This window comes from Mya arenaria, chromosome 15 (assembly GCF_026914265.1).
Source record: "Mya arenaria isolate MELC-2E11 chromosome 15, ASM2691426v1".
NCBI lineage: Eukaryota > Metazoa > Mollusca > Bivalvia > Myida > Myidae > Mya > Mya arenaria.
In genome coordinates this window covers 13,061,859-13,087,189 of record NC_069136.1, presented here as the reverse complement: position 1 = coordinate 13,087,189, position 25,331 = coordinate 13,061,859, and the positions used below count along the sequence as shown (strand labels likewise).

General features: G+C 36.7%; 1 protein-coding gene across 3 annotated transcripts in view; it reads left to right on the top strand.

The window, feature by feature from the left end:
• The first annotated feature begins 6,638 nt into the window (after positions 1-6,638).
• Positions 6,639-25,331, top strand: part of LOC128219718 (TPR and ankyrin repeat-containing protein 1-like) — a 78,409-nt gene continuing 59,716 nt past the window's right edge. The window contains exons 1-7 of one of the 3 annotated variants that reach the window (XM_052927653.1): positions 6,639-6,800; positions 12,403-12,541; positions 14,333-14,504; positions 15,137-15,224; positions 18,288-18,459; positions 22,656-22,791; positions 24,345-24,392. In XM_052927653.1, coding sequence (XP_052783613.1) covers positions 12,442-12,541; positions 14,333-14,504; positions 15,137-15,224; positions 18,288-18,459; positions 22,656-22,791; positions 24,345-24,392 — 716 coding nt within the window. In that variant the 5' untranslated portion in view covers positions 6,639-6,800; positions 12,403-12,441. Of the gene's footprint in view, positions 6,809-12,387; positions 12,542-14,332; positions 14,505-15,136; positions 15,225-18,287; positions 18,460-22,655; positions 22,792-24,344; positions 24,393-25,331 lie in introns of all 3 variants that reach the window. The other 2 variants (XM_052927651.1, XM_052927652.1) reach the window with 2 other exon arrangements.

Below are 25,331 nucleotides of genomic sequence, written 5' to 3'. Positions count from 1 at the left end.
ATATAGAATTTTTATTAATAAAATAAGGAAATTACATATTGGTATGTGTTTAAATTTGATATGGATACCGAAAAATGCTATTTCGTTCATTATAACGATATTTATCGATCGCTGTTTTATAAAGTCATTTAGGGCACTCCATAGTGGTTTAACTTTCTGACAGTTCCAAAATAAGTGATTGTCTCGATTTGTACGCTACAAAAATCACATAGGTTAGAATTTTTTATTCTACATTTATGCAAATATGTATTTGTGGGTATTATTCTTACTAGTAAGAATTTATATAGAGAACTTCGTAATGATGTATCATTCGAGCTTATATAGATTGTATTATATATTTTTTCCATCCAATATTTTCTTTATTCGGGAATGTTAGATGCCATTTAGTTTCTGATGATGGCTTGATTTTTTTTTGTTGTGTCGAATATAGAAACTTATTTGTTTGAATCGATTCCTTTATTTTATCTGTAATTATTTGGGGTCTGTTTCGACTGATATTCTCGGATTTAATCTTCGTTTTCAAATGAATTAGGATACAATTAACTAGTGTCAAATATTTTAAGAAATCGTTTTTATTTATGTTGTATAAGCTTATTATTTCTTCAAAACTGTAAAACTCATTTACCCTGTAGTCGTATAAGTGTTCGAAGAATTGTATGCCTTTTTGATACCATTCTTTAAAATACAGTGTGTGGCCGTTTTGTTTTATCTCTTTGTTATTCCAAATTATTGTTTTACTTACATTTATTTTCGACAGCTCTTCATAAAATGCGGTTTTTAGTTTTAACCAGGGTTTAGTACATCATTTAGGAAAGTTCCTTCTGGTGTTATATAATTTATAACTGTTTGATCAAAATCTGATTTTAGTAGTAGTTTATGACCGTAGTTTTTTAGTTTTCTATGAAAGAACACTTTCCAGTCTCCATTATTTGACGGGTCTATATATCTTTTTATCCATAATGCTTTAATTGAATTCAAAAATGATTCTATATCTGTAAAACATAGTTAACTATACACCCACGTTGATCATCACACTCCCCTGACTGGTACCCAGCGTACTCTGCACATCACACTCCCCTGACTGGTACCCAGCGTACTCTGCACATCACACTCCCCTGACTGGTACCCAGCGTACTCTGCACATCAAGAGTCCGATAATGAAATGGTAAGGGCAGGTAACCCAAGGAACGAATCCAATCGGAACACCTCGGTTCTTTGCCTATATTGCATAACGAAACCCATTCGGAACTCCTCGGCCATTTTTTTTTCAAAAACAACCTCGGATGTATTTGGACGGTTTACATACTCAAAAAGTGGTACGTTAAAGTCCGCAGCAAGTAGATCGCGTAGTAATTTTATTTAGCAGTTAAACTTTGTGACTGAACTCTTAGAATTCTTAATTATGTTTGCAATAATTCAATTCAATGGCAATCGATTTAAACTTAGATCAATAAACACAACTCTGAAACACTACATTTAATTAAAGATATAATTCAAAATTTTACGAACTACTTCAACTGATGTGCCTGCATACATCCGAGGTTGTTTTCGATAAAATGGCCGAGGAGATCCGAATGAACGAAACCATTTATGTTTGCATTATTCACCCTTCATAGTCTGTATAAAGAAAGAAACACACATCCTACATACCTGACTCGCTACAATTGTCCACGAGCCATCATTAAGCCATCGTTCTGTGCCCTTGCTACTGTGAGATATCAGTTCACAGGCACGTGTCTCCCCGTGATAACGAGCCGCGTGACAATGTTCATCGCCCTCCTCGTGTTGCGCGCACAGAGTGACGCACCGGACCACCGAACGGGCCTTTGTTTTCGCAATACTGGTGCCCGTGATCTCCGAACTATCTGTGTAGCGCTTGTATTCATGAGTTAAAATTTCACCGTTTGTACTCGTCCATAACTGCAGCAGCGACAGACAAAACAGGGCCGCTTTCATGTTGACGTCTTTCTTCAAAACGACCATGAGAGCTGCAGCAGAGGACTTGTGATCTCGCAACAACAAGTGTCGACTTCTCACATTGAAATCAAACGAGGACCTGCAGCCGTTGCTAAGATTGCTAAAGATCATTTACCCGGTCCAGAACATCTCATTTAGTCGGTAACCGAGCGCAAACAAATGGTTCTGAAGGTTTTCCGGGCAATTAATGCTTAAATATTGGTCAACCAAACGCTGGAATTATCCTGGTTTCTTTTTATTCTACACCGCGCAGCCAAAAATACCGCTAGTTATTATTATTATTATTATTATCATTATCATTATTATTATTATTATTATTATTATTATTATTATTATCTAATTTACCCCATAAGAAGTGCGATTTAAATTTACTTATGTGCTATTTTTTCAACTTATATCTTTTATTTTCAAACTATAAGACCGCTTTATGCAGACTACAAAGGCAAGATTATAGACGAATACAATAGGGTTATTAGTACTGCGTTTTGATCTGGGAGGTTGTATTCGACTCGAGTGGATTTTTGCAGATTCGGATCAAAATCTGCTAACATTCGCGAGAGTCAATTACGACATTCCAGATCTAAACGCAGTTCTAATAACCCTTTTATTAGATACATTACTGGTTAGATCACTTAAAAGCCACATGTTTTCATAATAAATGTCATTTAAACCACGCACTTTTTTGTTTTATGACGTCATTTTAACATCGCGCAACGATACTTGTTATGGCGTGACGTCACAAGAGTGGAATACGGCCGTATTACCGTAAACACCACCATAGTCAAACAGATAACCCGATATGATCATGAAAACATACATGTATTTGTACTGTATTGGTTACTTGATAAAGTTGAGTGTAAGTAAGGCGTGCGAATACGAAGAGATCACTTGAGTGTAACTCCCCCTTGTCCCACTCAAGTGAGCACTTGAGTGTCCCTTACGTGAATGTGGTTGGAGTGTGAGTGAGAGTGGACGTTCTTAATTCGGCCCTGATACTTTAAAACGGATATAATTAATTTGAGCGAAGAATCAGAAAGCAACTGTCAATTTTCGAACAGCATAAGATAAAAATATTTAAAAAATCCAATATTTTTCTACTAAGACGTCAAATGTTCTTGACATATTTATTTATTTATTCTGTTGTGGTTTTTTTTTAAATATTGTTGCATTTTGTTTTTGAAATTATAATTTATTATTCAAATATTAAATAATTGTCATTTTTATCCTTATGCAGATGACAACTGCCTGTCAATTAAACAGCATATATTTATTAAAAATCTACCTACAAACTTCCATAATTTACCTTCTTGGTTTATATGAGTACCATGCTTACGTAACGTGCGACGTCAAAGACGCAACATATCCATTCAGGGAAAAGCATGCTCGTCCCTGAAGGGGGTCCACTGGTCTTTATATACAGTAAAGGGCTTTGCTAATTTGCATATTACCAAACAAGTTCATCAACGTACTATGAACGTACTTCCGTCTATAACGGAATGTTTTACTATGAACGCACATCAGCCTACAGCGGACCGATTAATTACTTTCCCCTCCGAGAAGACTCGTCCGAGTCTTGGCTGGGAAAATCGTGGGTAAGAAAACTCCGATTCGGCAGTTGTCAACATCCCACCGCTGCCAACAATTGTAACGTGCGACTTCAAACAAGGCCAACAGATCCCTTCAGAGAAAGCATGTCCAACCCTGAAGGGGTCGACTTGTCTTCATATACAATTCTCAACCCACACGGAGCCTGGGCTTTGCTAATTTGCATATTACCAACCAAGTAAACATATGTACTATGAACGTACTTACAAATTCTTCACTCTCTTAATGATGTTTGCCGTCGAAAAGAACATTCTGCTTTACTTTACAAACGCAACTTTTTCAGGCCAGTATAAGAATGTTCAGCACTTATCTCCAATCTAATGTTTTAACGATACATTTGCCAATTCAAACATTAATTTGTATATATATAATACTAAAGTAGCTGAGAGTACTAGTGCAAATAAACAATACTCTCAATAAAACATCGATATCACTGTGTCATCATTGTGTCCTATTTGGTCCCATTGTCGTGTCGAGTAAAACAAATATTAACTTAATCACAGTTCTGAAAATTACCCTGTTATTGTTGAAGAAGGGTTTGTATGTGAAAATCATATTTCAGTCAGTGGTTATGTGGAAATTGCATTGAAACAGGTGAATGTAAGCTTCAAACGGTTTTCGAAATAACTTCATTTTGAAGTTAACATTCCGTTGAAATAACTCGGTAAATATGAACATTTCTGATATGGCAGCAATCCCCAAATACACTTAGTGTTCGTAAAAAATAATTTACATACTGTCCCATTGTCCCATCTGTAGCCCCGGCAAACTTCTATGAAGAATTACTGGCTCTCAAAATGTACAAAAAGACCCCAAAGATATAAAAGATAAGTGTATTGTCATTTGTATCTGTAATGGCAGAAGTGGTGGTTGTGTTGTTGTGGTGTTGTAGTGGTAGTAGTGGTAGTGGTAGTGATAGTAGTAGGAGCAGCAGCAGCAGCAGCAGCAGCAGCAGCAGCAGCAGCAGTAGTAGTAGTAGTAGTAGTAGTAGTAGTATTACTACTACTACTACTACTACTACTACTACTACTACTACTACTACTACTAGTAGTAGTAGTAGCAACAGTAGTTTTGGTTAGTGTTGTTGGTGGTGGTGTTGATGTTATAAAGCAAGTTTAAAACTTTAAAAAGGTTTCATGTGCGTATAGATATGTGATAATTATTGGTTGTCATTGTAATGTTTATTGTTATTTAAATGTCAACCTGTCAACCACGCCTAGCTACATTGGCACCGCCTCCAAATATTTATAATTGGTTTCACTTCTCTGTTTTATAGCATCATAGCAAGCAATTAATTTTAGAAGTATTAAAATATATATAGTCCTATACTATGAAACTCATCTATTGAAATATCATCCGAAAAAAATCCGACCCTCGGGCACGCTGCGTAGCCGGTAACTCGGCAAGCCTCGTTACCAGGCAACGCAGGTGCCCTCGGGTCGGATTTTTCTATCCGGAACGGGAACACATGACAGATATTATTAATCTTGCCCACGGGCGGAGATAAAATGCCCGTATGGAACTCCTTTTACCACATTGTAATTACCTCCCTTGTTGAGGACTGTCGTCAGTAGCATCAATGAAATCTTGTCTTATGGTAATATTTAGAACGCTAGTTAATTATTTCTCGCTTCAAATGTCACCATAAAACAGTTTTTACGCACCATTCAAGAAATAATGCTTCATTTTCCTTAGAACTATTTAAAAAGACCGATTTGACTATTAACATTAACTGGATCACTGCGCGTATATCCATGACAACCACGTGCTATCGCATATCCATACGCAATTATTTTCACTAAGCAAAAAAGAGTTCCAGCAAAAAATACATTTTTACTTAATTTTGTTTAACTGAGGTGGGAGAAAAAAGCATCTACCATAGCCGCTCGTATAAGATAAGTTCATCCCGACCCTCGCGCAGGGTGTTTTGCGGAAACGAGTTTCCGCAAAACACCCTGCGCGAGGGTCGGGATGAACCTATCTTACGCTCTCGGCCATGAAAGATACTTATAATCAGGGGTTGGAGAAAAGTAGATCCAAATATTTGGCCATGCTGGAAATCCTTATCCTGCCCACGGGTAAAAAAGTACCGGCATGCATGGAACTACTTTTTATTGTCGCCAGGCAATTAACTCTCTTGTTGAAGATCGTCGTATGTAGCACTATGTCAACCTTGTTCTGGCATTATCTAAAATCCAAATAATTCATTTCTCGGTTCAAATTGCACCGAAACAAGTTTTCCGGCTGCATTCAAGAAATAATGCGGTACACTCCTTAGAACTATTTAAAGAACGATTTGACAGTTTACATATTTTTAATCATTCCCCTGCGCATATCTATGATAACCACAAATAATCACATTCCACACGCGATTATTTTCACTACGCTCAAAAGAGTTCCAGCGAGTTAATTAATTTGTTACACCTCGCTGAGGTTGGAGAAAAAGCACCTCCCATGGCTGCTCGTGTGAGATAGGTTAATCCAAACCCTCTTACACGAGCGGCCATGGAAGATATTATAATCGTCAGCTTTTCTTAAATTAAAAATCGACATAAATTCATAAAAGATTTCAAGATTTATTTTAGATCATGGGTTATTACAACCATGTGATCAGAACAATAACGCTTTAACAAACAATTAATTAAACATATATATATAAACAAAGTGGACATATATTACATACAGTTTCCTATAATAGGAAGTACTAAGAGAAATAAGTCGTATTGTTTTTAAAGGAGAATGACTATTTGACATTAGATAAAAGGGATTTACAAAATATAGCCAGTTAAAAGAGGGAGATCGCTTTCGTGCGGAAAGGGGACATCACTGCGTTAGAAATTAGAAGCATATCAGCAATGGTAATCGATTAACATTTGCGTCGTATGTTACACTTGCTTAAGCATTATCTATATCGCATAAGACTACGTTATTAAAAAAACTCCTTATAAATACAAAATGATATAGTAACCTTGAATCATATTTACTTTATTTATCTCCTTTAACTTTATCGGTTTAGAATTAAGCTAATCAGATAGTTCCAATATGGCGGGAAACAATTGACATTTTACGGGAAAAGAAAGTAGAAGTTCAAAAGTCATTTTCTAAAAAATATCGGCCATGTCATCATTCTACAGATAAGCGTTATGAAACATAACCAAACACAGAATGAGTAATAAGACCATTCGTTACGTTTTGGACCTGAAAAGTCTTCATTAAACGTTTGCAGGTTTTAAACTTTTTTGCATTTTTTTCATGAATTTACTGATTGTGATGTAGGCGACAGAATCAAAATATTTTGTCATGTTTTCCCTAGCCCATATGTATACAGTTTTTACACAGGAGACTGATGCAAATTTGATTTGATACATATATGTGTTTACAAAGGGGTTTGTCTCAATTTTCGTTATCATGTTACATTTTGTATTTAAAATATATATAGGATTGCGCAATCGGTGTTCTATTCCTTGTCAATATATAATTATGGGGAAAAGGTGTTTCAAATTAAGATGTTTTTATTCTACCCAAAACAAAGAATTAATTTAATTTTTAAGAAGTGCTAAATAATAATAATACTACACATGGTAGTATAATATTATGGAACGCTTGTCACAAGTTTCATTTGTCACACAGTATGTTTTCACATATAAAAGCTGGTCAAATGTCTTTCAGGTGCCAAAAGGTGGTTGAACTGTTATCAGCACACATTTAGGTGGTTAAACCTTAAAAAAATGAGCATGAAGGCTCTTGTACTGTAAAGGAATTGTCAGGAAATTAAAATACCACATTTAAATAATGTTAAAGTAGAAACCATTGCAAAAAATGTGTTTTTGGAGCTTAAACATCATTAAAAGTATCAAATTCTTGCTTCCCATATTTGTAAACAACAGACTGGTCAAAGGTTTTCCTTTAATAACTTTTTTATTCCGTAACCTAGAAGCATGAATCCGAGGGAGGCCTGGTAATTGTAGAGCCGAATGCGTGTCATGATATTTTGGAAACATATACCCTGCAGTCTTCCCCAAATGTGCCAGTCCCCGGACATGTCCGGCAAATTTTGTACGGGTCTGGCAGATCTTCCGAAAATGATGGTCCGGATGACCGACATATTTTGAGACGACTGAATAGCGAAAAGGTATTTGAAAGCGAGATGTCATAAAAACTTTCGCTGATTATTTGCCTTTGCGGTAGTTAGTCGATCCCATACTGATATTGACGTCACATAACATCGCCAAAAGTCGGCAATTTCGGATTTCCGATATGCTATCATGATGTTGATTTCCGGGGATAAATGAGTAAATATGATTCATCAGTAAAGGCATTTTATTACAAGTTTTGATTGGTTCTTGGTTTGCAACAAAGTACAATCAAAATCGTCGGCACTCAATTTATTTCGTCTGCAGTCAAAATGGCGGCGGTTGGTGGAATTACCGGACGACAAAAAAAAGAAAGCACCTAAATGGCGGCGGTGTTTAAATATTTTTTTGCGAGACCAAGTGTGTTTATTTTTACTAAACAACATGTCGATGTAGTGTTTATATGCTGTTGTTATTTTGTGAACTAAATCAGGAAAGCATTAACAGTTGACATTATTTTTTTTTGCTCTTTTAGTTTATCTATACTATGACATATTTGTTCGGACAGGCAAAAACTTCCATAGTACCTGTCTGGCAGACAGGCACATTTTTTTCAATTTCGGGAAGACTGATATACTTAATACTACTTACCAGGCGAAAAAGGGTCCCGAAATCCTATTTTGTCATTGTTTCACCGCTATCTTGAATATAAGACTCCAAAATCTCACTTAAATCACTGCAGATTTGGAATACATGTACGGTGTACCCCCCTGATTAAGTGCAGACGACTGCGGAATTGTGTATGTTAATTAACCCGCCAAAATGTCGTAAAATTTTATACATGGTAGATAATTAATAACACCTTGGGCATGTTGTTTTCTATAATGTTTCATCAGTTTTACTATGTCTTTGAGATTAAAAAAAAATGGATGCCAATTAACAAAAAATATTGATGTGTGGTCTTTTGTAACTTAGCTTCTTGGCTGAAGAATGACCGATATGACAAGTTGTTTATTGCACCATGATCTTTAGAGTGACAGGTTATTGGGGGTATTTTAGCATGGTTGATAGAATTTTGAGGTTTTTAAAGAAAATTTAAGGCCAATTTGAAAGAACTTTGAGGTTTTTATATATTAGAAATATATATAAAAAAATATATTGTTTTTATTAGAAAACCTTTCAACAGCGGTAGATTTCGATGTGGGAGCGGTATAGCGGTAGAGGGGTCTCAAAAGCGGTATATTTTACCTACCACTGGTAGAAACAATTCAATTATTACAACCAACACTTATATAAATTGATTTCACGTATGGCTAGTTCTGCACGTTTTTGTTTATTTAAATCAATTTTGCACTTCAGTACGACCAGCGGATTTGGTACACCTCTAATTATATTGTAGTCTCAATAATTTCATAACAATGGCAGACGACAGGAGTGAGAGTGAATTCGTTCGAAATCCCAAGGGAATTTTTTCTATAATCGTAGTTTTAAATTTTTCAATATTTTGACAATAAAGTTTCCTATTTTATCAACTGATGGCTTTATTTTATGTGTTTTGTTTTAAATTGCCCTTATAAGTAAAAGAAAACCTATTTTATTTCAATTCATAAGGTCTTGCAATATATTGCAATATATATTACAAAATGTGTTTTGGATGTAATTTTTGTTAGGTCTAGCAACATTCAAGTACGATCTTTTGGCATAAATTTGTTTTTTGTTTTTAATGGACTTGCTAAAACATAGGTCGTGTTGGCAATCATGTTTGTGTTCTGTAAACATAGGTCATGTTGGCAATCATGTTTGTGTTCTGTAAACATAGGTCATGTTGGCAATCATGTTTGTGTTCTGTAAACATAGGCATGTTGGCAATCATGTTTGTGTTCTGTAAACATAGGTCATGTTGGCAATCATGTTTGTGTTCTGTAAACATAGGTCATGTTGGCAATCATGTTTGTGTTCTGTAAACATAGGTCATGTTGGCAATCATGTTTGTGTTCTGTAAAGTGAATGTTATTGAGTTTAAATGTGATGTGATTGAATTTCTTATTTTCTGCCAACTAGAGTTGGCATTAAGTTGAGAACAAGGTACATTGAGGCTCTGTGTTTCTTAATATGTACAGAGTTCATTCGTCAGTCTTAAAGGATGTCATGTGTCTTTTTACATTTTTTGGTATCGGCAGACCTGTGGTGTCCATTCTGCCTGTCATTAACTATATATTTAAAGTTTAAAGATATCGGGTGAGAAAATTCATTGGAATTACCAGTTAGTTAAAAAACTAATATTTGGCATGGAAAGATAGACAGGTGCAGGGCTTTTTCTATAGTACCCACGGGTCCGACTATCGGACCCATTCCCAAAGCAAAATATAAGATATTTTTCCCAATCTTCAGAAAAAAATCCCAATCCCCCCCAAAAAAAAAAAAAATTTTTTTTTTTTTTTTTAGAAATTATTTTTACCTGTACTGGTTCATTTTCAACATCCTAATAAATTATGTCATGTGAAGTTTTTTTGGTAATTGAACTCAGAAATCATTGATTTTCATCACATTCAGAAATCGGAAATATGAAATATTATCTGTCATGATTTATTGCAATAGATATTTACACCCCAATGATTGATATTTCAGCCATTGTGGGTCTTTTAAAGGGGAAAACAACTAATATTAAATCATTACCTAATTCGCAGGAGACTAAACAGCTTTTTCTGTAAAATTTCCCAATTTTGGCATTTTCACGACGCAAAATTTCCCAAAATGTCTAGGGTCTTTTTCCCAAAATGGGCAGAAAAAGCCCTGAGGTGCCAGCGCGTAGCTTGGGGATATATTGGATTACACAGATTAATGCCTTTGGGGGGTATATTAATCCCTTTACACTTAACCCCCTTCAGTTTTTATTTCAAATTCGGGGTCTTTGGTATGACAAAATCTTTGACCTATCTAAATTTCATTACGCAACTGCATACAGTCAGCTACGCCCCTTGGTGCTAATCAGTGCTCTCCTGTTATTAAGTTTATCTTTACATGGTGTAAACAATGAAGGCATGCCAAAAAACTGATAAATAAAAAACTGTATTGTAGGCTTGGTTCATTTAAGCATGTTCTGATTTTCAGTTAAATGAGCAGTGAAATAACAACATAAAAATATCATGTGATAATTTCACTACAAATTAAGCGATAACAATTACGACCTAAATTTTTATTTTTTACAATTATTTGAAGTTACAGTTGTACCTTCCTTGGTAAAATATGCCCAAAAAATAATCTGACATAAAACAATATTATATATGTTTAAATATAGATAAAAAAAAATAAATAAACATTTCAAATAACAGTTAATACGGGGAATGGTATTTGTAGTTTGAAATGTTTTTCAAAAGGACCACAATGGAAATAAGAGTTTTCTCTTTTTTGTGTCATCCTTGGTTCGGTGTGCCTGTCATGGCTATTGAAAATATCATGTATGTATAATGTTATTTACTATACATGTTGTTTATTTTAAATGTCCATGTATGTGCATTCCTTACTGAAAGAAATCTATCTTTATCTATAAAGCTGAATGCTCAAACTTTTCCTCTTGTTTAAAATCAACCCGAAACGAAAAACAAATGGTTAAACAAATTTTAATGTTATAGCATCTATTAAATATCGTATAAAACTGTCTGACGTTGTTATAAAAATTTCCCTGGATTTTTTTTTGCAATATTTGATTGGCTAAACTCAGGGCTTGAAAGATTTGTAAAACATAGAAAACATATTGAGGAAGTCTTGATACGAAGTCTGCACAAAATATCTTGCAGACGTTCCTATTGTCTTCTGTATTGCAGGAGTTTTATGTGGAGTTCCTTTTCCATTTAGTAAGTTTGAAAGGACGGTTTATTTAATTTTGGCTTCTACGTCAGATTGGTTTGATCATCGCCATCAGCTGTCGTTGAGTTTAAATATCCATGGGTAAAAAAATTGTGATTTTTTGTTTGTCATGATGATGGGCTGGGCCTCAAAATTGATACTATTTTAGCCAAAATACTGCCACCTAAAATCTGAACATGAAATACCAGTCAACAATGTTCACAAAAGGTAACACACTTTTGTATAATTCATCATTTTGTGTGTGTATACGAGGAAAAAGAAAGAAGGCAAATTGAAAGTGGCTCTTTTTCGAGAGTTTTCACTCATTAAATTTTGCAAGCATCTTAGACCTTCACTCCGCATAAATCACTTTGTCAAATGTCAACACCAAAGCGTTGCCTACAGTTGGAGAAAAACTGAGCTACAAGAGAATCAGCCTGATCTCTGACAGTTAGTGTGATGTGATACCATGAAAAAAAATCAGAAAACTTTTTAATTAAAATGGTAAAATTTTGTAAAGGTTAATCCACGGTTGTTTAGTTTCACATTTTTGGCTTTTCATATATTGGCGACTTGTTCAATTTGGTCATTGTTTTGTAAATTATCTTTCATGTTTTTGAACATATATACATTATTCGAGGTTTAATGCTAAATGTTTAAAAATAAAAATGTCCATTGTTTAAAATATAATCCAATACACCCTTTATTGCCCCTACAGTGTACATCTATCAATGTTGTTGGTCAACTAAGTCGTGTTTTACCACCTCATGACGTTTGATGTTTAAACCAAGAAAAAGTGGAAGATGATAAGAAAAACTGTCAATTTTAATATATTGCACAACTTCTTTTTAGCATGAGAAGTATTTTATTTTAATAATATAAACAGCTTTGTTTTTTGCAGAATTGCAGTGTCAGGGTGTAGCTGACAGTTGAAGACACAATGTCGTATCATGGTGGGAGAAGTGGGAGGGGAAAGGCGAGAGGCTTTAATAGAACGGAAGAGCTCTGCCATAGCTTAGGACTACATTACCCACCAGATGGTAAAATATGGTTGAAGATTGTTTTTATACCCCCCAAAACAAAGTTTGGGGGGGTATACTGGAATCGGGTTGTCCGTCTGTCTGTCTGTCCGTCTGTCCGTCCGTTTTTTTTTTTGTCCGGGATTCATCTTTGTCGTTATTGAACAAATCTTTTTCAAACTTTCAGATATTAATGGCCATGATGTAAACTTGCGCCTCTGTGAAATTGGTACGGGTCACATGACCCTGACCAGAGTTATCTCCCCTTGATGTGTTAAAGTAGGCAAAATAAGCCCTGTCCGGGATTTATCTTTGTTATTATTCAACAAATCTTTATCAAACTTTCAGAAATTAATGGCCATGTTGTAAACTTTCGCCTCTGTGAATTTGGTACAGGTCACATGACCCTGACTGGAGTTATCTCCCCTTGATGTGTTAAAGTAGGCAAAATAAGCCCTGTCCGGGATTCATCTTTGTTATTATTCAACAAATCTTTATCAAACTTTCAATATTAATGGCCATGATGTAAACTTGCGCCTCTGTGAAATTGGTACGGGTCACATGACCCTGACCAGAGTTATCTCCCCTTGATGTGTTAAAGTAGGCAAAATAAGCCCTGTCCGGGATTCATCTTTGTTATTATTCAACAAATCTTTATCAAACTTTCAGAAATTAATGGCCATGTTGTAAACTTTCGCCTCTGTGAATTTGGTACAGGTCACATGACCCTGACTGGAGTTATCTCCCCTTGATGTGTTAAAGTAGGCAAAATAAGCCCTGTCCGGGATTCATCTTTGTTATTATTCAACAAATCTTTATCAAACTTTCAATATTAATGGCCATGATGTAAACTTGCGCCTCTGTGAAATTGGTACGGGTCACATGACCCTGACCAGAGTTATCTCCCCTTGATGTGTTAAAGTAGGCAAAATAAGCCCTGTCCGGGATTCATCTTTGTTATTATTCAACAAATCTTTATCAAACTTTCAGAAATTAATGGCCATGTTGTAAACTTTCGCCTCTGTGAATTTGGTACAGGTCACATGACCCTGACTGGAGTTATCTCCCCTTGATGTGTTAAAGTAGGCAAAATAAGCCTTGTCCGGGATTCATCTTTGTTATTATTCAAAAAATCTTTATCAAACTTTCAGAAATTAATGGCCATGTTGTAAACTTTCGCCTCTGTGAATTTGGTACAGGTCACATGACCCTGACTGGAGTTATCTCCCCTTGATGTGTTAAAGTAGGCAAAATAAGCCCTGTCCGGGATTCATCTTTGTTATTATTCAACAAATCTTTATCAAACTTTCAGAAATTAATGGCCATGTTGTAAACTTTCGCCTCTGTGAATTTGGTACAGGTCACATGACCCTGACTGGAGTTATCTCCCCTTGTAGGCAAAATTAGCTTTGTCCGTCCTAACTCCAGGGCAAACAACCTAGACATGGAGGGGTGGGGGGTATTCGTTAGCCTATGGCTTACAGTTCTAGTTATGAATATGGAACTAGCCTTAGGTGCTGTTGGATACCATGCCTTTACTGGCATCGGGGAAAGTAAACAGGAGAAAAATAGCTGAAATTGCCAAAGAAAAATTGAGTTAATTAAATAATTAGTAGGACATTTTTAACTTCCTATAATTATCATTTACTGAGAATCAGGCTTAAATGGTTTATGGTAATTGACATAAGAATGAATGTATTGAAATTCAGGCTGGTGACTGACATTGTTTATGAGGACAACAATGGTGATTTTTTTATGAGAACAAAAATGATGATGATATTCATGATGACAATGATAACTGAACAATTGCAGCTGGCCAGGTATATGGATTCATCCAGCTGATTAAGGCTGATGCTGAGAAGTTTCTAAATGTTGGTGAACTTAAACAGGCCGAGAATCTCTACACCATGGCCCTGCTGGGTTTTGACCTCTGTCCATATGACCCTGCAGTGGCCAGTGAGAGGCATAAACTACTCTGTAACAGGTAAAACACACAGATTGATTGGTTTGACAACTTTATTTTTTTTCTTTGAATGAGCCAATTTTTGCGGAAGTATCTGCAAACCAGTGATTGAAGGCTGCTGACAAAAGATCAGATCACAGATTTTCATATTTCTGTTCGAAAATGTATGTTTTATGGCTAAAAGTGTTACTAACGGTTTAAGAAAAATGCATAAAACATTCATTTTTGACCTTTAAATATGAATATCTGCGATCTGTTTTTTTTTCAGCAGTCTTATATCACTGGTTTCCATGCTTTTTCGCATACATTTGCTCGTTATTAGACAAAATATATAAAAAGTTGTCAAAACTTTAAATCTGTGAGAGGGCAGCTTAAAAGTCCAGAGGTTACTTAAAAAATGGGCGGATGTTGTTTTATTTTTCACAGAAAAGGAGAGTGAGCGGCCCCGTAATGTTAAGTTAACCTACTTGTAGCTTCTGCAGAGAAGAATTGGATTTTCCAGGATGAGTTCATTTTATTTTATAAAATTGAACACATCTCTTGCAAAAGGCCTTACGCTCTGATATTGAAAGATGCTGACATATGCCAATATTATAAAAAAAAACATATTGAATTTGATGTTAGCTAATTTGATCTGTTATTTTTTTTTGAAGGTCATTGGTGTACCTGAGGATGAGGAGATACAAGGACTCTGAGCAAGATGCCTCGCAGGCAATAGCTGTTTGTCCATCGTTTATCAAGGTACAATATAAAATGCCGCCCAGGCAATAGCTGTCTGTCCATCATTTATCCAGGTACAATGTAAGATGCCGCCCAGGCCATAGCTGTCTGTCCATCATTTATCAAGGTACAATGTAAGATGCAGACCAGGCAATAGCTGTCTGTCCATCATTTATCAAGGTACAATGTAAGATGCCGCCAAGGCAATAGCTGTCTGTCCATCATTTATCAAGGTACAATGTAAGATGCCGCCCAGGCCATAGCTGTCTGTCCATCATTTATCAATGTACAATATAAGATGCCGCCCAGGCCATAACTGTCTGTCCATCATTTATCAAGGTACAATATAAGATGCCGCCCAGGCCATAGCTGTCTGTCCATCATTTATCAAGGTACAATATAAGATGCCGCCCAGGCCATAACTGTCTGTCCATCATTTATCAAGGTACAATATAAGATGCCGCCCAAGCCATAGCTGTCTGTCCATCATTTATCAAGGTACAATTTAAGATGCCGCCCAGGCAATAGCTGTCTGTCCATCATTTATCAAGGTACAATATATAAGATGCCGCCCAGGCCATAGCTGTCTGTCCACCATTCATAATGGTATAATATAAGATGCTGCCCAGGCCATAGCTGTCTGTCCATCATTTATCAAGGTACAATGTAAGGTGCTGTCCAGGCAATAGCTGTCTGTCCATCATTTATCAAGGTACTATGTAAGATGCCGCCCAGGCAATAGCTGTTTGTCCATCATTTATCAAGGTACAATGTAAGATGCCGCCCAGGCCATAGCTGTTTGTCCATCATTTATCAAGGTACAATTTAAGATGCCGCCCAGGCAATAGCTGTCTGTCCATCATTTATCAAGGTACAATATATAAGATGCCGCCCAGGCCATAGCTGTCTGTCCACCATTCATAATGGTATAATATAAGATGCCGCCCAGGCCATAGCTGTCTGTCCATCATTTATCAAGGTACAATGTAAGGTGCTGTCCAGGCAATAGCTGTCTGTCCATCATTTATCAAGGTACTATGTAAGATGCCGCCCAGGCAATAGCTGTTTGTCCATCATTAATCAAGGTACAATGTAAGATGCCACCCAGGCAATAGCTGTCTGTCCATCATTTATCAAGGTACAATGTAAGATGCCACCCAGGCAATAGCTGTTTGTCCATCATTTATCAAGGTACAATGTAAGATGCCACCCAGGCAATAGCTGTTTGTCCATCATTTATCAAGGTACAATGTAAGATGCCGCCCAGGCAATAGCTGTCTGAATTCACCAATCCAAATGGCATGCATCAAAATTTGTACAGTCTGTGCTCCTGTGAACTTAAGCATAGAAGGGTCCATCTCTATTTGCCAATATCCTTTTGCCATGTCCATTTTCTAAAAATACTTTTCCCATTTTATTACGCCTTCCTTCGAAGAAGAGGGTTATATTGCTTTGCATATGTTGGTTGGTCGGAGACCAAAGCATGTCGAAGTGATATCTCAGCAATTTCTGGATGTATGGTCATCAAACTTGACATGAAGGTTGGGCCAGACCAGTAGATGAACCATATTGATTTTAGGGGTCATGGAGTCAAAGGTTAAGGTCACCGTGACCTTTAATGGTAAAAGGATTTGAAAGCTTGTCTGAGTGATAACTCAAGAATGCCTAGACCTATGGTCATCAAACTTGACATGGATGATGGGCCTGACCAGTAGATGACCCCTATTGATTTTTATTGATTTCATAAAATTGTCCAAATAATTCTGACAACATTGCGCTCAGGGGAGGCATAATGTTCGACAAACATCTCTTGTTAAATGTTTCAACTGTATTCCCATTGATTCGGCATCATTATAAAACTGGCTAGAATACACTTATGTCTTGTATACAACTACGAATACACATTGAATGTGTGTCTACATGTCTTTGTATAAAACATTGCAAATTGTTGTAGCATTTCCATTGTGCAATTTTAAAGAGAAGGGCTTGAACAGTGGTCAAAGTATTATGATTTGCCATCTTTGAGTACCGTAAATGATTGGTTATAAGACACTTTTTTTGATTTGATTTCGAACAGTAACAAGCTTTTAACATTTTTTTTCTGAGGTCGATTTCAGGCCGAAATTGGCTCTAATTGGGAATAAATGCGTCCTATAACCCATAAGATAGATTAAAAGTTTTTTCTCGAGTTGTTCGTGAATTTTTTTGGCTGCGTTTTATAATCACTATCGTCTTTTAAACAGTCATTTGCAGTACTTAGTAGCATTCTCTCTGTTCTAAATTTGTGAAAATATGTCCTTTTCTGGTAAGTCATAAGCTGATAAAAATGTTTAGTAAATTAAACATATTTTCTGAGATGGAATGTTTCTATTAGGTTTTAACCTGTTGAAACCTCGTATTCAGAACACTGACTTAAATATATTTAGGTTAAAAAAGTGAATATTTTCAAGATTTTAATATTTATAATTCCTGCCTTGAGGACCTGTACATGTAGCTTTCTTCAAGGATTAAAACTGCTTCCAGCTCATTTACATGTCCATTTACTATTTGACCCATAAACACAGTATGGTAAGTTTGAGTGAGACTGGTAAAATCTTTGCAATTTACATTAAAGACGAAAAAATGTTTAAAAAATTTTTTTAATTGGTCTGGCCCCAGTATCACGAAAATGCTTAAGTCAAACCTCAATCTCAATATCTCATTTTAACATATAACATCAAAAATCAGATGTGTTTTTACACCTTTTAAGAGCACAATCTAATATAGAATATCTTGATTAAAACCTTTGGTCAAGATTACACTGGAAAAATATTCTACAGCCAAAATAGTGTTTGAGTATTATCCCTTATTTTTAACAATTACCCAAGCATAATATTTTCTCTAGATTTTTTTTCTTTAAAATATTGACAATTTTTTATCTACACATTCCATTAAAAAAGTATGTTTTCAAAAAACATGAAAATAATGGAATAGTACTATGCTTTTAACAGATAAAATGAGTTGAGTCTGAGATTGAAATTTGACTTAAGTATTTTTGTGGTATTGGAGCCTGGTAAAAGCTAGCATTTATTTTACATCACAAAGGGTTACTGGCGAGGTAGTCAAGCAGTGAAGGGTGGGTTTAACGGTGTACAGCGGGCAATGCCCTATCTGATCGAGGGCCTGCATCATGCCAACGGAGATGATGGAACCCAGAGTGACATCGTTACATTCCTCACAGAGATCTTTGCTCTTATACCAAAGGCCCCTCGTACAGGTTTGAGAACACTTTTGTTGTGTGCTATATTCATGTTATACACGTTTATTTGGTTGGCTTGTGTTTTAAAATAAAACGGTTGAGTTTTTTTGATAGCCTTGCTTGAGCTACCGATTAGCCTCGGTTGAGGTTGGCATCATTGTTGTCGTGCAAGAGTAGAGGTATTGAAAGCACTTTGGTAATTATGACCCCCTTCAAAGAAGAGGGGGTATATTGCTTTGCACATGTCAGTTGGTCCGTCCATCGGTACACCAAAGCTTGTCTAAGTGATATCTTGACAACTCCTGGATCTATGGTCATCAAAATTGACATGAAGGTTTGGACTGACTAAAAAATGACACCTATTGAATTAAGGGTCATTGGGTCAAAGGTCATGGTCAAAGTGACCTTATATGTTGTCATTCCTTGTCCGAGTGATAACTCAACAATGCCTGGACCTATGGCAATCTTACTTGACATGGAGGCTGGGCCTGACCTGTAGATGACCATATTGATTTTAAGTTTCATCAGGTCTAAGGTCATGGTCACAGTGGCCTTGAATGTGAAAAGGTTGCTTGAGTAAAAACTTGATAATGCCTGCACCCATGGCCCTCAAACTTCAGTTCTCTTTATAGGGACTAGAAGTATTTCATTTCTCCTACTAGGGACAAGGAATATTTCATTTCTATTTTCTGTGGACTAGGAGTATTTCATTTCTCCTTCTGGTGACTATGAATATTTCAGTTCTCCTTCTGGGGACTAGGAGTATTTCAGTTCTCCTTCTGGGGACTAGGAGTATTTCATTTCTCCTTCTGGGGACTAGGAGTATTTCAGTTCTCTTTCTGGGGACGAGGAGTATTTCAGTTCTCCTTCTGGGGACTAGGAGTATTTAAGTTCTCCTTCTAGGGACTAGGAGTATCTCATTTCTCCTTCTGGGGACTAGGAGTATTTCATTTCTCCTACTAGGGACATGAAGTATTTCATTTTTATTTTCTGTGGACTAGGAGTATTTCATTTCTCCTTCTGGTGACTATGAATATTTCAGTTCTCCTTCTGGGGACTAGGAGTATTTAAGTTCTCCTGGGGACTAGGAGTATTTCAGTTCACCTTCTGGGGACTAGGAGTATTTCAGTTCTCCTTCTGGGGACTAGGAGTATTTCATTTCTCCTTCTGGGGACAAGGAGTATTTCATTTCTCCTTCTGGTGACTATGAATATTTCAGTTCTCCTTCTGGTGACTAGGAGTATTTCAATTCTTCTGGGGACTAGGAGTATTTCATTTCTCCTTCTGGGGACAAGGAGTATTTCATTTCTCCTTCTGGTGACTATGAATATTTCAGTTCTCCTTGTGGTGACTAGGAGTATTTCAATTCTTCTGGGGACAAGGAGTATTTCATTTCTCCTTCTGGTGACTATGAATATTTCAGTTCTCCTTCTGGTGACTAGGAGTATTTCAATTCTTCTGGGGACAAGGAGTATTTCATTTCTCCTTCTGGTGACTATGAATATTTCAGTTCTCCTTCTTGGGACTAGGAGTATTTCAGTTCACCTTCTGGGGACTAGGAGTATTACAGTTCTCCTTCTGGGGACTAGGAGTATTACAGTTCTCCTTCTGGGGACTAGGAGTATTACAGTTCTCCTTCTGGGGACTAGGAGTATTACAGTTCTCCTTCTGGTGACTAGGAGTATTTCAGTTCACCTTCTGGGGACTAGGAGTATTTCAGTTCACCTTCTGGTGACTAGGAGTATTTCAGTTCACCTTCTGGGGACTAGGAGTATTTCAGTTCTCCTTCTGGGGACTAGGAGTATTACAGTTCTCCTTCTGGGGACTAGGAGTATTTCAGTTCACCTTCTGGGGACTAGGAGTATTACAGTTCTCCTTCTGGGGACTAGGAGTATTTCAGTTCACCTTCTGGGGACTAGGAGTATTTCAGTTCACCTTCTGGTGACTAGGAGTATTTCAGTTCTCCTTCTGGTGACTAGGAGTATTACAGTTCACCTTCTGGTGACTAGGAGTATTTCAGTTCACCTTCTGGTGACTAGGAGTATTACAGTTCTCCTTCTGGTGACTAGGAGTATTTCAGTTCACCTTCTGGGGACTAGGAGTATTACAGTTCTCCTTCTGGTGACTAGGAGTATTTCAGTTCACCTTCTGGTGACTAGGAGTATTACAGTTCACCTTCTGGTGACTAGGAGTATTACAGTTCACCTTCTGGTGACTAGGAGTATTACAGTTCACCTTCTGGGGACTAGGAGTATTACAGTTCACCTTCTGGTGACTAGGAGTATTACAGTTCACCTTCTGGTGACTAGGAGTATTACAGTTCACCTTCTGGGGACTAGGAGTATTACAGTTCTCCTTCTGGGGACTAGGAGTATTACAGTTCACCTTCTGGGGAATAGGAGTATTACAGTTCACCTTCTGGGGACTAGGAGTATTACAGTTCACCTTCTGGTGACTAGGAGTATTACAGTTCACCTTCTGGTGACTAGGAGTATTACAGTTCACCTTCTGGTGACTAGGAGTATTACAGTTCACCTTCTGGGGACTAGGAGTATTACAGTTCACCTTCTGGGGAATAGGAGTATTACAGTTCACCTTCTGGGGACTAGGAGTATTACAGTTCACCTTCTGGTGACTAGGAGTATTACAGTTCACCTTCTGGGGACTAGGAGTATTACAGTTCACCTTCTGGTGACTAGGAGTATTACAGTTCACCTTCTGGGGACTAGGAGTATTACAGTTCACCTTCTGGTGACTAGGAGTATTACAGTTCACCTTCTGGTGACTAGGAGTATTACAGTTCACCTTCTGGGGACTAGGAGTATTACAGTTCACCTTCTGGGGAATAGGAGTATTACAGTTCACCTTCTGGGGACTAGGAGTATTACAGTTCACCTTCTGGGGACTAGGAGTATTACAGTTCACCTTCTGGGGACTAGGAGTATTACAGTTCACCTTCTGGGGACTAGGAGTATTACAGTTCACCTTCTGGGGACTAGGAGTATTACAGTTCACCTTCTGGGGACTAGGAGTATTACAGTTCACCTTCTGGGGACTAGGAGTATTACAGTTCACCTTCTGGGGACTAGGAGTATTACAGTTCACCTTCTGGGGACTAGGAGTATTACAGTTCACCTTCTGGGGACTAGGAGTATTACAGTTCACCTTCTGGGGACTAGGAGTATTACAGTTCTCCTTCTGGGGACTAGGAGTATTACAGTTCACCTTCTGGGGACTAGGGATATTTCAAGGGCATATGAATGAGTTATCAGTAGTGTTGTGCCGATGATTGATTATAATCGACAATTGATCGGAAAGGCCTACGTCGGCGACAATCGATAGTAAAATTTGAACAATCGATTATAGTAACAAGGGACATAACCGCTTCCGACTAATTTTCTTGTTAATGCTAGTTCATGTTGAAACATTAAGGTGTTACTATGTTCAGTTAAATTTAGTCATATTCTTATCAAGTCAGTATGTCACTACAGTATCTTACTACAAATATTCTTTGTAATTTAAGTGCTAAAGGATTGGTTCTCAATTTCAAATGTTTGTGGTTTAAAAGTAATTTTTAAAACATATTCCTGTTTACTTTTTACAATGTAAGAATTTACTTTTTTCAGTTTTTTGAAAGAATATGTTCTTGTAAAATATATAGAATAATCAACTGCTTGTTGTACTTGTTACTGAATGATTATTAAAAACAAATTGATATATTTCTTAGTTATTATTTTACACATGTATACAATACTAAGTGTAAGACAGAAATTAGAGCCTGTGATCTCATGTTCTGTAATAGCAACTTGTAAACACTAAGGACAGTTGCCTTCTGAATAAATAATGTATTAATGTATACAAAGAATTGTAAAAACAATATTGTAAGGGAGCGTTGGTGCTTAAAACTGGTGCATGTACTGTATCTGCATGCCTTAAATGACCAAATATAATTGAATAATAATTAAATCGATTAATAATTGATCATTGATCGGTTTCATAAACCGATTATCGATAGTCGTTTTTCTGTCTGATTCCCATCACTAGTTATCAGTTATAGTAAGGACATTGGTGTGACAAAAATCTTGGCCATAACTCCAATGTTCAATATGTTGACATGAAGCTTTGTACACTTATAACAAGTGACAATACACATACACCTATAATACTTATATGTTTAACAGGGTAGGTACTAAATATTTTTTCATTCATTACAGTGCAAATGGAATGCCTCTTGAATGATATCTGCATGCCAGATGAGGAGGATGTAGAAATATGGTACAAAGTGATCGCGAAGCTGGCTGCTGGACATCACTGGGAAGGGCTTGGAGTAGTTTACGGCTTTTATCCCAAGTATGTTATAGTGAACTAGGTATACGCTAGAACAGTTCAATTATGTTAGGGATAAATATTCACAACTTTTTTTTCAAATTGATGAGGTGGAGAATATTAAACTATGCGAACATATTACCGTAAATAACTGCTTATAAGACGATAGCGGGTATTAGACGCAGACAAAAAATCGTGAAAAATCTGAGAAAAAAACTTTTAATCTATGTTTTGGGGTAAAGGAAGCATAGAAAATATGTCCAAAACGTCTGTCAATTTCGGCCACCATGTTCGTTGACAGTGACGAAAAGTATATCGTAAGCGATAACCTGTCGAGAATGAAAAGTAAAGTTATGCATAAACCTTATATTGTACGGGTTTGTTCTCAAAATGTCAACACCTACAGAAAAGAATAAAGTTTGCGGAAAAGTGCGAAAAAACAAGACCATGATCGCATCAGTTTGTAGTATTGGTATGTTAAACAGAACTAAAGGCAGTGCAAGTTTTTCACACCTTATCGTACAACTGACTTATTTTGACAGTGCCAAACTTTGCTTTTTTATTTGCATGTTTTACTATTGTTTAATTCAATTTATTATTCAAAATAATATTGAATAACATTAATAAAAAAAAAAATTTGTTTAAATTATAAACGTCTAACGATATACCGTATCCCAATCTTCAACTGCCGTTTTAACCCGTATTTACTCAATCAATATGACGCGAGTAACATCCCTTTCTACATAAATCTAAACAAACTCTTGGCTTGAAATCGACCTCAGAAAAAAAGTTAAAAAAATTGTTACTGGGTATTATACGCAAAAAAAATTGTTACTGGGTATTATACGCAGGCATTTTTTTACATCGAAATCTGAGGGGAAAAAGTGTGTCTAATACCCAGTCATTTACGGTAGTTTAACAATATTTGACAATGAGTTAAATAGCAATGGCGTTGCAATTATAACTTTGTGTTATTGGCCTTATCTATAATTCATAAACTTACTTACTTTGACTGTTTCATTGAATTGGTATGCACCAGTCAATTGTAACCATGGCTCCCCCAGGTCCGGGGAATAACGGGACTTTGACTTTTGGTCCAGACAAGCCGGGGCAAAAGCCCCACACTGAGAGGACGAACTGCTGGCAAAATCCCCGCCAAATGCCCCTGCACCACAGGGATCTTAGGTAAGGCCCATTCCTGGCTATATTTGGCGCGAAGACATAACCACCGCATTCATCCAGCACTGCTGGGCCACCTGGAAGGTAAAAACACGTCCCATTTTCCCGGCTATCCCTGGTATACCACCAGACCTGGGGAACCGTGGTTACTATCGACTGGTGCATTAAAAAGCAATGTTACAAGTAGGTAACATGCACACACAATTAGTTGAGTGATGAATTTTTTTGATGAAATGCATAATAACTCTTTAATCTTTTCATACTTTGTGTGTAGTTAAGTATGAAAGGACTTGCACTGAATGTGAAATTTGTGGTTAGTGTTTATGTTTTACCTTTAAGATTGATGGTTATAAATGTGCTCGCATGTACATACAACCCTTCTGTTTTTCTACCCACAGCTGCCCATCAAGTTCAATAGACGACCTGGACATTGATTGGGAAGGAAGGCAAGATATTATTTCTCGCAATTTCAGTGGTTGGTTATTCGAAGAACAAAATTGAGTAATTTTCATAGCCTTTGTTTACTTATTCCTTTTAACTTGATTGTGATGAAAGCTGATAGAATCACTCTGGAGTCTGGGTAGAAACCAGTACTGTGTCCTTTTCGAAAGGCCATAAGAAGGTAACCCTGGTGGGGATCAAAACCTCAACGGAATGGGTGAAGATGAACCCCTATGCCACAAGACCACTCCCACACTTTCTCTTACAGCCTTGAATTCTGCGCTTAGGTGCTAAATCGTTTACCTTAGCAATTACTTAAAAAATATTCAATATATTCACATGAAACTTTATTGCGTAACCGGTGACAGTCATCCATGTTAAGAGTCTAGCAAGATCCATAAGGCAAAAATAAATTAATTGCTAGTTTTTCATCCAAGTTTTTTTTTAAATGGAGGCGGTGGGTGACATTTTATTTTTTTAAGATGACTGTTTTACAGTTGAATATGAGTTTATGCTCTTTCTTACTGCATAAGAGACCATATACTTGTGTTACTAGATGATCAATGAACATGATTGTAACTATTATCCTTTTTTACATGTGAATGTTATACATTGACACTCTAGGTATGAATGAACGTCCTTCCCGGACAGAACCGGACCATATGCAAATACAAACCCTAGTTCAACATTTTTATCGGAGTCAATAAAATTTAAGGGGCGGGTTGAAAAAGAGGGGGCGGGAGGAGATGAAAATCTAGCAATTAATGTATAGTTGCCTAAACCTAGTTAAATAATTGTCTTATTGTGCACCTTGATCTGATCTTCAGATTTACTGTTATTATTAAGGTAATAATATTTTCAAAATCATGGCATTTCCAGTTGTAGGCTATTTTCATGCCCCCTTATTGTGGAATATAGTAATTGGATAGTCTGTCCATCTGTCT